Source organism: Neodiprion virginianus, chromosome 6 (assembly GCF_021901495.1).
Source record: "Neodiprion virginianus isolate iyNeoVirg1 chromosome 6, iyNeoVirg1.1, whole genome shotgun sequence".
Lineage (NCBI taxonomy): Eukaryota > Metazoa > Arthropoda > Insecta > Hymenoptera > Diprionidae > Neodiprion > Neodiprion virginianus.
In genome coordinates, this window is record NC_060882.1 from 9,687,354 (window position 1) to 9,703,724 (window position 16,371).

At 41.2% G+C, this 16,371-nt stretch overlaps 1 protein-coding gene across 7 annotated transcripts in view; it reads left to right on the forward strand.

Moving 5' to 3' along the window:
* The window catches only part of LOC124306614 (delta-sarcoglycan), a 167,770-nt gene extending 152,219 nt beyond the window's left edge, over positions 1-15,551 (forward strand). For all 7 annotated transcript variants that reach the window (XM_046767407.1, XM_046767411.1, XM_046767413.1 and 4 more), the window contains 4 exons: positions 1,124-1,394; positions 11,932-12,121; positions 12,820-13,012; positions 14,113-15,551. In XM_046767407.1, coding sequence (XP_046623363.1) covers positions 1,124-1,394; positions 11,932-12,121; positions 12,820-13,012; positions 14,113-14,437 — 979 coding nt within the window. In that variant the 3' untranslated portion in view covers positions 14,438-15,551. The remainder of the gene's footprint in view (positions 1-1,123; positions 1,395-11,931; positions 12,122-12,819; positions 13,013-14,112) is intronic.
* Positions 15,552-16,371: the final 820 nt, after the last annotated feature.

Below are 16,371 nucleotides of genomic sequence, written 5' to 3' on the forward strand. Positions count from 1 at the left end.
CAGATCCTAGTTGGTTTACGAGCTGAAAACACTTGTACTAGTTTTGGTACTATCTGTCCGCCTCGGCGTTGAACGCCTGACCGAATCGATATATGGGTCAATAATTCTTGGAACGTCAGACGTCCTCCTGGCTCATTCTTGCGTTATTTGACTATTCCTTTCCTCCGCCGCCTCTCAGAAATTGATATCGAGAATCGTGCTGGAATCCGAAAAGCCTTTGGATTAAAGGCTTTCATTAAATAGAAGCCTCCCGAAGAGTGCCGCAAGGGTAGACGGCTGGCTCTCTCTCTCTCTCTCTCTCTCGGATCTCCCTCGCCTTGCAGCTTTCCTCAACCTATTTCGTTCCCGTAGCGTTACCTTATCCCACCTCGGATCTCCCTTCTCCTTTTCCCACCCACAACTCGGAGATGCGCTCCTGCAGGATCTATCTTCGAGGTTTTAATTTTGCGACCAAGCTTTTTATGGTCACAGGGTATAATTACCAGCCTCGGGGGCGGCGGCGAGCGGGCTAAGCTGAATATTTCACCCTCTGTGTGGGCTATGAGAAAATAAAAACAATCGGTGCACGAACCCGGACGGGGATGGGGCAGAGTTGCGCTGTTGCTATGGGCAGGCGGGGATTAGGACGAAAGTTATGTCAGGCATTTTGCGGCAGGCATTAAGCTTTGCATAAGTTTTCCATCCTGCTGCGCTGGCGTTAACTAGCTACTATTTCTTAACCTGCCACCGCTCTAGCTTAACACTGATTACTATACCCCGCACTAATTTGCAAACGAGTACATATTATACACCTTCATGTTTTCACCCAGAACCCCTTCGTACTCGCTGCTTTATAATCTCTCTCTCTCTTGCGGCTACAGTCAATACGTCAGGCTTTCCCCTGTGACTGTCCATTCGCTAATTCTCTCTTCCTCCCCCTTTCCTTGCCATACGAAAACTGTGCTCTGCCATTATTCGAATTCTTGAATCACTCCATCTTCACCTTCGTGTCCTCGTAAATAAAAAAAAATACAAGCAAATCGGTAAAGGTACCCTATATTTTTAAACGATTCGTCGAGAACAAATAATGTCGAAACATGCTCACTGCAATCGACGATTAACGATAGACATTCTTATTTTTCAGAATGCCGAGGGGACAGGTGGATTGGTCGAGCGAGTCCGTAACGTCGAACAACATCGTTCGTCAGACGGTTTCCAATTCCGCAGTCGCGGGTCCGTCGGGTGGAACGAGTACGAGGAATACCGAGTCTACCACCAACTGTAGCGGGTTTAGATTAGGGGTATACGGATGGAGAAAAAGATGTTTGTACTCTTTGGTGCTGTCGTTGATGGTGATGGTGATACTGAACATGGCGCTGACGCTCTGGCTGCTAAAAGTCATGGAGTTCAGCTCGGTGAGTACATTCAAGTTTCTCTGTCTCCTCTTATCCCATTATGATTCAGAAATTATAAGAACCACTCGAAGCAGCGACGCGCCGCGGAAGAAGTTTCTAAAATAGAACTGAAACCGTTTCGTATTAAACTTCGGTCGCTTTTCACTCCTTCACGCCTGCAACGTCAAGGAAGAATGTTGCGAGTCATAGGCTCGGTGATTCTCTTTTGAACGCGCGGCCGTATCACCGCAGCGAGCTGAGTCGTTTCACCAAGTATTTTTAGAAGTTGAGAGGAAGAGTTCCGGAGAAACTTGGGCCGCTGGTAAGCGATGGAATTTCTCTACAAGTGAAACTCGCTATACATAGGTATACATTTAGGTATTCGGGGTGTAGTTCAGTTCTTCGAAAGCCTCGAACTTATACGCTTGCGGAGTTGCGATACGTGGGTAGGTGTATAGGCGCATCTTTTTTTGCCAAATTGTTTCTCGCATTTTTGCCAATCCGCTTTGTGTAGTAGGCGAGAAAAAAGAGATCAAATTACCACCTGGTCGGCTACGCTTTGCGGAAGTGAACTTTTTTTTGGAACTTTTAAAGTGAGTTATCAAGACGAAAAGATGAAACCTTATTCGAAAAACGTGTTGTTCCAAGTATAAGTTGTGACGTCTAAACGACTTGACAAATGTTCCTTTTCTTTCCATTCGTTTGTTCCTTCTTTTTTACATAGGTCATCTTCGAGAGTAAACATCAACCCGGGAGGCGAGTTCTTTTTGACAAAACGGGCTTATTAAATCATCTTATCTCATTCTATGATAAAACTCCTGAAAAGCCGCCGTGATATCGAGGATCCAGGGAGCGGGCGGATGGGAACGGAGAAACCGTTTGTAACTTCGGACAGCTATTAAAGTCGACTTCTGTCTTGTGGATTAAAATTAGTTTCGCCCGAGTAACACTCTCCTTCTCTTTTACTCTCTCACCCCATCTCTCCCTCTCTCTCTCTCTCTCTCTTCCTCTCTCTTTCTTTCTTTCATTATGCCAAATAACAAGAATCGCGTGGGTTATTATGATTCCATGAAATTGCCACGGCTCTCCGCATGAAAATTTACTGAACTTTACGTCAAAAATATTCACCCACCTCTAGCTTTAACATAATTTTTCATCCACGCGCGGCAGCTTCTTTCATTCACATATGATTCAGATATTTTTTTATTTCCGAGTTTTGTCTAAAAAAATGTTGTTTGAGAATCATTCCAAAAAAATAGGCGTGACATTAACGAACAAACAAAATTTTCCATAGTAATGAGCAATATTAACCTTATAAAATATGATTTCTCAGCAGTTACGTTGACACTTCGGAATTCGGATGAAATTGGAATATTACTTTTTCTATCTCGGTGCTAAAATTCTACTAATATCAAAAGCACCGATTTACATACATTTTTTTCTTTATTGCGAAAGGTGTGAGCATCCCGACGACGTTCCCTGAAAAATATCGAGAAAAAATATGTGCGAATGTATAGATCGAAGGAGTTAAACCCTTACCCATAGATGGGTTGCGTCTTGAAGCCCTTTGACGCAATGACCGCGGATTGAGGGTATTTTCTTTAAGCTGTTGGATATCTGTGGGAAAAGGGGCGGAGTGGATATCACTTGCCTAGCAGCTTCCCATATTTGATATCATTCCCACTTGATTTTATTGAATTTATTTGAAATTGATACCTTCTCCTCTTCCCCCTCCCCTCCCCACGGATCCGGAGCAATGATCCCTCGATAGGGGCTAAACTCGATGGAAATTGGGTATCAATCCGTAAGTAAGGACTCCGGTGCTCTGTAACCGGCTTCCCGATTCCTCGTGGGAAATGTAGCGTAATTCCTGCACCGCGTCTCCTCCTCGACGTACCTCTTTCTCGATTCTCTGCCAGTCTCCTCGTCCGCCTCGTTCCTTGTCGACAATCATGCCTTGCATCGTCATCGCGCAACGACGATGATTTTAGCCGGCCATGAGTGTCAACGATTGGAGGAAACGATCGATTAAACGGCTCATATCCTCGACGATCCGGAGAGAACGGTGCGTATCGTACAACGGGGAAAGATTTTCGATTGCCAATCGCCAACCGAAAGGAACAAGTAATTTTCCGTATGAGAAAGTTCGGTAAATTCAATAAGAGAAAATAAGCGTGGTGAAAATCTTTTCGCCGTTGATATTGTTAAAAAGTTTTCCTCTTCTATCCTCGACTTTTCAATGTTCTCCAACCCGTATATAACTGAGTCGAGCCGACATGCACCTTGCGGACCATAGAAATATTTTACGTCTCTTGTGGATTTCTACGTACCTACAGGTATCCTTGTGTTGTATGTCCGCGTTACTCTACTTGCGGTCTGATCCAATATGGTTAAAAGGGATGAGCAACGATTAAAACCATGACTTTTCGCTTTTTCAATACGTCCTCATTTCCGTAATACATTATTTTGCTTTCTCTCCCAACGGAATGCAACCTTTTGAATATGAAATTCGTTTGTTTGTTCAAAACTTACGATTTCTTTTATTCAACCAACAAAGAAGGATAATGATTTTAAAAAATTTGGGACCGTTTCAAAAAAAAAAAAAAAATAGACTGTTCAAGGTAATACAGGTATACTGTCTTTCCAAATTTTAAATAAATCGGATCCAGCCATTTTTGGAAAATCTGATCAATTTTTACAAAGCAATATGTCAAGAGACATTTCAACGATTTCTAAAACTTCCACAAACACGTGTTTTGAGATGAGAGGTCAAAGTTATGAAGAATTTTAAAAAAAGGATGTACCACACCTTCAATGATGACGACACGAAAATTCTTTAAAAACAACCCTCCTTTATTGGTTTTAATAAAAAAAACATCTGATTCAAAGCTTTCATGTATTTTAGGGAGATGCTTCTCAAGTAAATCTAATTAAAAACTCATTATGCCGTATCCGAAGAAGCTCATCTCCCATAAAAATAAATGCAATACTTAAAAAACTTTGTTACGTCTTCAGCACAAGTTCCCTAAATTTATTGAAATCTTCGCAACAATTTTATAATATATATTAGACTTGCTTTAATTTTTTTAAGAATCTTATCACCGTTTATTGACAATTAATCTGTTTCGTCAACCCATTAATTCAATTGATTGTCTTCCCTAAAAGATGTTGACTCCTTCATTAGAGACATCTTCCGGCATGCTTGGATTGAATTTCTCTTTTGAATTATAAGAGCAAACGTATTTCACGAGTGACGAACCTCCCTAAGGGGTTGAAAAATATCTCATCATCCAGCAGCGTGCAAATTTCAAGGGACGATGAAACCCTCCGAATAGAGCCTTATCAATCTTTCCATCCTTCCTCTGTAATGGGCGAATTAAACACATGGTGTAAAGCAGGTTGCTGAAGGGTTCATCAAGAATGAATAATAATTACGTTCAATAATTATCGACTCGAATTACGTTACAGACTTAAATACATACAACATGTATAATATAAGAGACATACGTACGTTTGCATTCGTACGACGGGCATTATAATTGAGGTGAAATTATTTCTGTCTGAAACAAAGCGTCGCCTTTTAGCCGCCTCACGGTGAGTTTGTACAACGAGGAGTTTCGGTGATGAAATTAATTAAAACTAAGTCCCACCTTGTAATAATAATACCAAGGAACCTGAATTCCAGCCTTGTCAAAGAGGAAGTGAAATTTCAACCTTATCTCAGAATATGGTAAATCCGTCTTCACCCGGGGGACTTCGGCACTTGCTCTCCCTCGGCTTAATGATCGAACATCGAAACACCCCGACAACGGGTGCGATGATTATGCCAGACGTTGAAAATTGAACCAGCCTCAATCACGGATTATATTATAGGGGAAACTCTCCCTTTCCCTCCCCCCCCCCCCCCCCCACCCTCTCTCTATCTCTTCTAACACGTTGTAAAACGCCCTGGAAACACGGTCCCTATCCCCCCTCCACCACCTCTATGGTGACAAACTGCGCCTCGCTCTCCCGGCATCTCTATTCAATTTCAAATTATTCAGCTTCCGTTTATTGCCGAGTATAAACAAATTATCTCTGCCTCAATTCAACCTGCAGCACGCTTCCTAATGAGACAACTAAATAGCCCGCTATTACGATGAATGTGCAATCGATGTATATCTAAATATATATATATATGTGTGTGTGTGTAAAGAATAATTGCGTATTCAAAACTAAACCAGCAATATATAATATTGCTATACTGGCTTTTTAGTTGGAGTTGAAAGTTCAAAAAGCATCACTCTGCTTTTCATATTCTTAAAAAGTCGATTTTTATCCATGACATGACTTTCTTGGTAGAAAAAATTCACCACCTTACAAGCATGTAAAAATCAAATCGAACAATGAAAAATCGTATAAAAGCAAAAATGTAACACTTTCTCTGCTATCTCTACGCGTTGCGCACTTTAGCAGAACGCCTGCCAAGTACAGGTTACAGAATCCGAGGAGCTGAGGTAAACTTAACAATTGATATCCGGTCAAAGGGAAGCTGAATGATGTGAGCGAGCATTGGGTATACCTTAGCAGAATGTAGAGAGGGTGAGAAAGAGAGGAAGGGAGAGCGCGGCCATATCCGAGCGGACAAAGTATATGAGGGCTTGCCAGATAACAGATTACGGCGCGGCGCGTCTTCATGGCATTTGCGTAGTAGTTAAACTGAAATCGTAGATATTCCGCTCCTCCATAACTCTCGTTAAACATAGATGCGTTGAGATGTAGGAGTTTTAACGACTAGTCAGAGACCGGCAAGCGATTAGCACAGACCCAGTGAAGACGGTGGGGTTTAGATATACGCAAGTTTTACATATCAGCACAGAAAGCAATTAAACCTCCATACTGTACTTGATACTGTAATTCGGTGATGGTTAGCACGCGATATTCGTTGGATACCATCGATGTAGGTGGGATTTTCTATACGATCATACTTCGAGTGAGTCATCAAGACCATGGTGCATGACTGGTCCGTGCAGTGACGCGACAGGTCAGCAGGACAATGACGTCAAGATTTAACGGGCCCCATGCCTAAGCACAAGAGGTTTGCGGTATTACGTGGAGGTGATCGAGAGTGGAGTGCGGGAACACGTGTACCCGTAGATGTGCGTGCAGAACCCCATGCCCACTTGGCTCGTATAAGCTCGTGAAACGAACGGGGTCACTGTGTGCTGGAGACACTATACATATATCGATACTATAACGCCAAGTCCCTCCAAGAGGTATAGATTATTCGGCCATATTGCGTACCGTATATCACAAGGTCTGTATTATCTACCTGAATCCAAGTGCAATATACATATAAACGGCAGGAGAGTCGGCGGACGTCTAGACCATGAATTTTGAGTGGACAAAGGCGTTGAGCTCGGCCTAACGCTGCCTCAACTTCTCAAGACTCTATTTACCCTGTCCGCAGTGATGGGACAAAACGACCACCCTTCGCTTCTCCAGTATTCTCTTCGTAGTTGCTAAATCTATTAAGTTTACGCTGCACAGCTGCAAGTCGCTTATCCAAAGCACCGGTTGGAATAAAAAAATTTCTCAAGAGTCGAAGCTCCAATTACATATTACGGAGATTAGTTTTTTTCACAGATCTGTAGTAAACGAAAATGGATCTCTGAACAGTTTTTCTGCATATCAACCTCCACTGTTGCAAAAATGTCGACTCGATTATTAGTATAACTTTCATTTCAATATTCCCAACCTCTGCTCACTTGAATAACATAAATTTGACGATAAATATCAGCGTATCAATTATTAAAGTTGAACCATGTCTGTGGAGTCGCTTTGTGGTTCGAAAATAAAACAACACACTCACGTACTAAAAATCGAACGAGTTTATGACGCCTTACGTACGCGTGAACGTACGTATGTACTTGTAGGTATGTTATATCTCCCTGCAGCTGTTACAAACATAACGGCGACTCGCAAGCTCGGGTGTTATTAGTCGTCCAAAAAGTCAAAACTACCTACCGTATCGTTTTCTTTCTTATGTATTTATTACATTTTTGTTTTACTTGTACATTCTCGCCTCTTCCAAGCTACAAGTATTGACCGAATGAAAAAGTGAGCGTGGGCGAAAAGTTCATAACACAAGGGTAGAAAAATATTTGCTGTGAAAAAAACACGTAAGAAAAATGAAAATAAAAAAAAAAAAGCTCAAAAGCAGTTAAACTCTCTTGATAGAATTTGTCTACGACTGAAATACTGACGTATAATATCTTCAAAGTATACTGTCGATTTGAGTAAATTTTTCGTTCTCTTTCTTGCGAAAGGAAAGCAAAAAAATATAGAAATGTTGAACGAACGAGTGGTGAAAAGAAGGTGACGGGATTGATTCAAATACCACTTGAAACGGTCCGATATTTCGGGCAGCTTGGGTGACAGATAAATTGAGGTTTGGCTGGTCGATTACGGCGGCTCGAAGACCGTGGAGCATCGAAATAACGGAGCAAGAGGATGGTAAGAAAATCTCTCTCGGGGTCAGAGCGTAAACTTTTTGCCTGGCCACCTTTTGCTCGAGGGCGAAGATTAATTACACGGCGAAAAATACAATAAATTATTATATTAAGGAACTGGGCCGAGGGCGGGGGTGGAAACGGTGGGCGAGGGTGGTCTGAATGAGATGAATGAGGGAGAAGAAGACACAAAATATCATAAGAAAGGATATACGTTAATGATGCCTTCGGGCTGCTCGCCCTCCTTATGATTTCCTCGTTTTCACCAACAAATATATACTTTTCATATTATTTAAGAATGAAATTGAGAATCTCCACGGATATTACTATGCACCCATGTGCAGGTATAAGTGAGACTCCCAGTAGTAAAAACAATCGAACTTCCATCCTTTGTTCCATTTACACACAATTATGATCGTATAACGGACATTCATTCGTCTTATATTATATGTGAGAAACTCGTATAATTCCTAGTCAAACGGAGCTTATCTCCGTGATTGATTGCACAAACAAAACGATTACAACGGTTATTAAAAGCGTGTATATTAATTAAATACTGATCCAGGAATCGTCTTCGATGCAAGAGTGACCCACATCGGTTCATTGTCTCTCCTTCTTTCCATTAACTTACCGCACCCATTTCAGCATTAATTATAGTTTTTGCATTAAAATTGAAACTGGTTGAGTAAGAATTTTCCAAAATGACATTCCAAGGATCAGACATCTGTAATCAATTCTTCACGCTGTATCCCGAAAAAGATGTTCGTAATGGACACCCTCATGGGAGTTGTCTCATCTCCAGGCGGTATGCAACCTACCCTAACACTCCAAAGAAACATCTACAATCGTAGAACAACGGACGGTCACTGCAGACACATGATAGAGCAGAAATAGGTAATCCCTCGTAGCGAAACTCCGTGCAGTTCCCGAGTGTTTAACCATACTCTCGAAATCAAGTAACTTATTTGGCAGGATCTCGGATGACAGCAGGTGAAGGAACAGAGGCATCCCCCACCCCCTACCCCCCTCTGCCCCTTCGACCCGATTTCTACCTCACCTCACGCCGCCGTTTGGATACGAAGTGCGCTAATGCACCTCACATAATTATCTCAACCGGACAGAGACGGCCCTAACTTCTGTTGCGACTAATCTCTCGGAGGCTATCCGGCCAGGCTCTCGTCACCCCTTTTGCAGCCAGCCCCGTTGCCCCTTTCATTCCCGTCGTATCTTGTGTGAGAAACCCAGACACACGCACCCAGAGGCGGGTATAATTTCACTTTATGTCGCTGCAGGAGTGCGAGGGTAACGGAAGCGAGGTGGGATTATGTCTCTGGTCAGCTACATCCCGAGATTATTTTCAATATTATAGGCACACGGTTGTACGTGCCGTATGCATAATGATATTAGATATAAATATCTCTGCCCAAGTACGCGCATGATGGACTCGCCGTTTCACACCTCGAACTCTCCTGCTCAAAAGTTTCGGGCGTCTGCGTTGGTGGTGTCGGTGGTAGTGACGGTGGTAGTGATGGTGGACGAAACGGATGGGGTTTTTAGTAATTTACGATTGAAATCGAACCGTACACCTACTGGGAATTCCTCCCTTGCCGAGGGTCGACCGCACCAAGAGCACGGTTGATTTGTGGTGCCTCCCAAAAGTCAACGGAAACAGATAAATATACCTGCATGGATGCTGCCCGCTCTGGATTACCTCCAAAAACACTCAGCTCTTACGTCGCTCGGTTCACCACTGCGTTCCGTTCAATGTTCAACAAAAATCATGATGCAGCGCAGTTTTCTTCCTAAAACGAGCCTTAAGATTTTTGGATATCTTTGACAAAAAAATTCTATAACTAACGTACAAATTTTCGACATTAAAAAAAAAATATGAATCAACACGGTTCGCGAGAATATCGTTGATATGAAATTCAGTGAACTGAATAAATATGAATCTCGTTAAATATATTTATGCCCTGCATTTCTTTACTAATTTTTCCTTGTAATGAAAGCATAGCGCGATGTGAGGTAAAATTTTATCACCTATCTTCACAGCCCAACGTCGAATCGAGGCCCTGGTTTAGCGATGCTTTGCCTTATTCGAAAGGTTTTATTCAAGATACGGAGTAAAGAGCGTTAGGTACGAGTAGTAGAATTTGATGTTAGAAATAAAATTATAGGTATTCGATTACCCGACGGCGGCGTGTATAAGGGGAACGAATTCAAATTTTGCTTTTCCATCCATAACGAAAGGTGAAACGGGGAACAGAAAAGCACCTGCAGTTGTTACCTTATGCTTCGTATTTTCCTCCGCGCCAACCTCAGACGTGTAATTTCACGGATTTGTAAATCGCCGGGCAAGAATGTCTTATTGTTAGCGCCTGGAGCGGCGCGCGGTTATATTTGGAGTGGCGCACGGTTCGGTGGGAGGAGAAAAAAACCAGTTCTCTGGATCGTTGTAGTAAAAAGGCAACGTGTTACATTGCGAAATCCGATTCTACGGTATAACGCGAGGATATATTTACGACGCAATACCGTATTTTCACGGGCTCGAGTTGCTACGACGCTGCGCAGTCAGGCTCATTTTTGGATTGATAGGCCAACCTCTCGACCCGAGATCCGTAGGTGTAATCCTATTTCATCGTTGCGTTCGCTGTTTGTTTCACGTAATTAATCATCTATGACTCCACGAAACACCGTCTTTCCAAATTTTAAAATGAATACAAGAGTACGTACGTTTGATGCAACGAAAGAAAAAGTAAACCTACGCGTGAAAAATATTACCAATCAAAGGTTCGTCACGGATGGGAGTTTGTTAAATTACCTTCGTGGGAGAGAAGAACGCACCTCGTTCGAAATTGATAAATTCTAACTCCGTAAGGCCGTGAAGTTCCCGGCTAAGCCCGGGAACCGAAATAGCTGAAACGATAATAAATTTTAATAATTATTGGAGCGCGCATTTATGTCCGGACCATCGTAACGCAGCTATAACCGTTCTACGGATTTGAATTATGATGATGGAAGTGAAAATTATTATTAGCTGTGGTAAATTAGCTCGTTTCTAGCGCACGTCACGTGGGTCTCTCGTAAATTCCAATTTCAAGGGTCTCTCCCGTCGATTATTGCTGGCAGCCTAGTGTCACCACCTAATTCAGGCGGAAAATTAAACAAGACAAGAAAATTGATCGAGCACCAAATCTCCGATTAACGAATTCGATGGAAAAAAGTGAAAATCAACGATCAATCAGCACGAATTACTTCGGCCAAAATTTTTCGACGTCTTGAATAATATAATGTTGATTTCAAGCGCCGATTTCGAATCGTATATCAGTGACCCGGCAACGATAATACAGTAGTAGTCGTAACAGAACGAGGTTTAAATATCCCCGGATACACAATAGAAGGGACAACTACCGGTAGGCCATTAACTTTATGATAACGTTAAGTAGAACAAAGAGAGCGGCGGTATCATTTTCTGAACAATTGAGCTAATCGAGCAGGAATCCCCCCGCCCTCCGAGTGCCGCTTCGCTGCATGTTATTTGCTTTGGTTTTCAAGTTGACTGGTACAACCTGTAGTAACAGTGACACTCACACCGAGTGCCGCCAGTTCCGGTATTTCCGCATCGCGATCAACCCGCAGCATTGTACCAAGGGAAAATAGAGTGGCAAGGATGAGAATGCCCAAAGGTATAAAGGGGCGGTGTTTACCAGGTGGGGGTAGAACCGGGTGGCAGCCACCAGGTTCAGGATCACGCTCGTGGCAATTGCTTCCGATCGAGTGGCCAATCATTGGAAACCAATATAGACGACGCAAAACACATCTCTCGTTTTCCCACGGAAAGACGAACAAAGTCTCCGAAGCCACGCGCGAAAAAAATTTTACCCTCGAAAGGAGAGACGGGCCCTGTCAACCTTGTTCAATGATCCCACCACGGCGATGATGATTTCGGGGAATAATGTTTATATAAAAAAAAAAAGATCAAGTCCCCGCGATCCCGATGTTATCAACATTTCCCAACCCCTGAGCAAGCCGTTCACTTCCATGCTTTGGTTGTTCTGTTTTTTCAGGAGGGAATCGGTTCTCTGAAGGTTGTTCCTGGCGGGCTGGAACTCAAAGGACAAGCCACTATTCTGGACGCGCTTGTTGCCTCTTCGGTCAGATCGCCAAAAGGGAGAAACTTGATTCTGGAATCATGGAACAACTTCACCGCTTCGGCTAGGTCTCGCGAAGGACGTTTACTGGCCAGGTTCACGTTAGGTAAGAGGCCACAAATACGGATGGACATGAATAGCTTGACCGAAAGATCCGTGGTGAAAATTATCCTCAATCTTCATTTAAGGCCGTAATAATTGTAAAGATGCTCAAAACTAGCACGTTTTAGATAATAAACAAGATTGAGGCCATACGCAACCGTGCATGCATCGTATTCTTACAGAGTATCGGAATCCGAGAAAACCTGAGATGTTTACTCAACGAATCACAGATGCAAGCAAACTATTCTAAAAACTTGGCTTCAGAGTGCATGCATTTCGTCAACCTCGTAAAATTCCATGGTTTGGGTTACATATAAAACCAACCCTCGATTATGATCCTTTCATATTCTAGCGGTTTCGAAAAGATAAGCACCACTTGAACAAGTAACTCGTTCTGCAAGAGTTTTTTTCAAACTTTTCAAAAGCTTCAAGCAAACTTTTTTTTTACGAAACTTGGTCGCCAAGAACTTTCTGAGTCACTGATTTCAAATTCAAGTTAACCTTTATTCGGAATTACTAGAACATGAAGAAGTAATAATCGAGGGCTGGTGCTAAACAAGTTTTTCCATGATCCATCGCATGAACTTCACTTTAAAAATGTAATCATCACATCAAAAATGTTTCAACTAATTCCAAGCTTTCCATCATTTTACATTCCGCTTATAATCCGTGACCAATGATTCGACTTTTGTTACACCGCAGGCGAGGAGTGGCTCGACTGTGTCTCTAAGGGTTTTCGCGTCACGGACCCTCAAGGAGTAGTCCTATTTTCCGTGGACAGCAAGCAGGTCGTCGTCGGGGCTGAAACGCTCCGAGTAACAGGTGTGGGCGGTGCTGTGTTCCAAGGAAGCGTCCAAACTCCATTGGTTAGAGCGGAATCTGGTCACGATTTGAGGTAACGACGCGTGTCATTTCGTCTTTACATATACACACCCTCCCCACACCGTTAGAAACCTCAACGAGAAAGGCCGCAGCTCAATAATATTCAGTAGACCTCGGGGCTTAGGGATAGCCGAAATTCATCCCCAACTTGACTGTCTGAGGTGAAAATCGCAGAACCTGTGTCGGTTAGAACTGAAGTTTCAACATGTTATACTTGGCGAACGGGTGGAAATTTTTATCAAACACTTCGAACGACTGAAACTGAAATCTTAGTGTAAGAAAAATATCCCCATCAAACTTTCCTCGGTTCATCGTACAACGTAAGTGCTCTTTCCATGGAAAGTTATAAGAACTTTGACGAAAACTGAAATCAAATTATCGATAAACTGAAAATTGTAAGATACCCGGTGAGTAAATTAGTCGGTAATTTTTTATACAATTACATCTACGTTAAGAAAGAAATCAATGATTGGTAATGATGGTCAAATACTTGAGTTGCGTATGAGTATCAGGAATCTTGAACGTTTTCGTTTATGGGATCGATTTCTCATCTTTTTGTTACAATATTTCTTTTTCAATCTCACCAATTGTGCAAACGTTGCAGATATCGAAGCAAGACAATTCTACATTATACCGATTGGCGTAGGCAAGGTTATTCGCGGATCAGTCATCGATAGTAGCTAGCTAGTAGTAATTTGCAAACGGATTTACGATTATAATAAAACTTTCCTAGAGCGGAAAATTATATTCATAGGATTGGATTTACGCCAGATATGAAATATCGTCCCGGCTAGGGTTGCAATCGTTTGTTCCACGAGTGAATCGATTATTGTTACGCTTCTTACTCCTCACTACCCACTACTCGTCGACGAATCGCTTTGTTACGTTCAACCGACTGGATTACCTCCTCGGTTATTCGTTTCGCCGGGCAATTTTTATGTTCATTCCTTCGTTTTTTCATCCATCTTCCCGATAACCACCTTCTTCGGAGGTGATAATCCCTCTTCTGATTAATTATAAATTAAAAATCTCCATGAATAGAAAACGTAGCCAACAGTTCACACTCGAGGAATAAGAAAAGTTAATCCAACTTGTGTTGTTTAAATTCTGCAGACTGGAGTCGTCAACGAGATCGCTGAACATAAACGCACCCCAAAGAATAACTATTGAATCGCAAGCGGGGAACGTGACAGCTTCGTGTCTGTCTGACATGAAGTTGGAAAGCGTTACGGGAATCGTGAAGATGGACGCAGCTTCCATTTTCCTGAAAGGTCTTCAGACTGCGAAACCAAATTCAGGAGGTATTTCAGAGGATCAACACTCGTCAAGTCGTCAAAAAGAACCGCCGGCTTATCAGCTCTGCGCTTGTGAAACGGGTAAATTGTTCCTCGCAAGACCCGAAGGTTCTTGTCGCGCCGACGACGCTGTATGTCGATAGTTTTTCCTTTTCTTTTCTTTTGCTTTTTACCCTCGAAACAAACCAAAAGAAACACGTACATACAAAAAAAGAATACAAACACTGACAAAAGTATTTGACGATTTATACTTGCAATGAAAAAAAAAAATTGTTGTGGCCACGTGCCTGTAAGGGTGTGGTACGAAAATGATACACGTAATGTAAGCTCTGACGTACCTTTCTTAAAAGGTCAAGTGTCGATTTTTGTAGGAAAATTTTATTTTTGTTATTTTAACCACGGTTTACACTCAGCTTTTGTACAATACTTCAAGAAATGTCAAAATAATCATATTTCTCTGAATTATTTTTTTCCTCCACTGGTATAAGTTTGCCCTGTGAATTTAATATTTCCGAATGTCAATTGTTACTCTATTCTCTATAATTTGGTTCAAATCGATATTCGTATTACAAATAATAATTTCTCGTGAAATCAGAGCAACCTTTTCCGAAACACACATGTACATAGCAATAAGATCTTGAGAGTCTCTACGGTGCATTTAAAGTGTAACGTATGTAAAATGATGTGTATTTCGAGAAGACAACCGTACGCGTAAAACGATCCTTCCTATACGTAAAAGAATCAAAAATCAATGACCGGTAAAAGAAATAAAATAAAATGGAAAATTCCCACAGGTAAGAGAATGGCCAAAGCAAATTGAAAAATCATAAAAAGAACCCCTTAAAACCGACGTACGCAACATAAATTGTAAATTGATTAAAATCGAGTGAAAAAGAAATGAACGAAATAAAAAGAAATATTCCCAGGAAAACAATATCTAAATACTGACAATGTTACAAACATAGAGCACAACAGCTACATATAACATTGTAAAGTTACCGAAAAAGTACACGTGCGTATTGCCAGAGACCAAAATTGAAAAAAATATGTAAAAAAATTAATTTGAAGGCCGTACAGTCAATATTCGCAGTGTTTTTTTTCTTTCTCACAGATATTATACCTGTGTATACTGTAATTAGCAAGTGAAAAATGCTGACACGTCGTTTATGTTTCATAACCATTACTTTACCTCAAAAGAAAAGAAAAAAAAAAAAGAAGAACAGTAGCTCTGTTGCCTACATTGAAATATTGCAAGAGCCATTTCTTCCATTTATCACAATATCGTACAATGTAGAATTACAGCGACACGGCAGGAAGAAAAAATCAACGCAAAGGATAAAGCACGCAATTTTTTCAACGGCCATACGTCTACATTGCGGGTTTCTCTTTTGCTCACACTGCTTGTTATCGTTACCATGTTTATTATTATTATCAATTATTATTTATTACCATTATTGCAATTATTATTATTATTGTTATTGTTGTTAACCCTGCCGTAATAAATACGCGAGCAAAAGAAAGAATAATAAAAACAGATTTGAAGTATAAAACAATTGAAGAAAAGATGAGGTGAGTGAAAATTGTGAGAAAGCTCCATGTGTACCATTGTGTATGTAGTAAAGTCGCCGACGCTGTGAAGCGCTGTATATCTTGTATATCAATAAAAATATAAAGATAAAAAAAATGGTATGCGGTTACCGTTATGCCGAATGAATCTGTGCTTGCCTGTCCCAGTATATTTAAATACACATTACGTTCGAATGTAATAATAAATATGGATAAAGCTGCGTAACTAATTTTCTGAAGATGGAAATGAAGATGAAAAGAAGAAAAGGAAATATGAAATTAATTTTTTTCAACTTTCCCTTCTTTTTTTTTTTTTGGGTTTTACCATTAATTTTTTTTTTTTTTTTTTAATTCTTATTCTATTAGGTTAACGAAGCGCTCATAATCCTTACTTGAAACGGAAATGCTGATGTACAAGATTGACTTACATCATTACAATATCCCTTCAAGAAACTCCGGGGCGGAAAAACGTGAATATTAAACTTTTTATTTATGTAGCATACGACGTCCA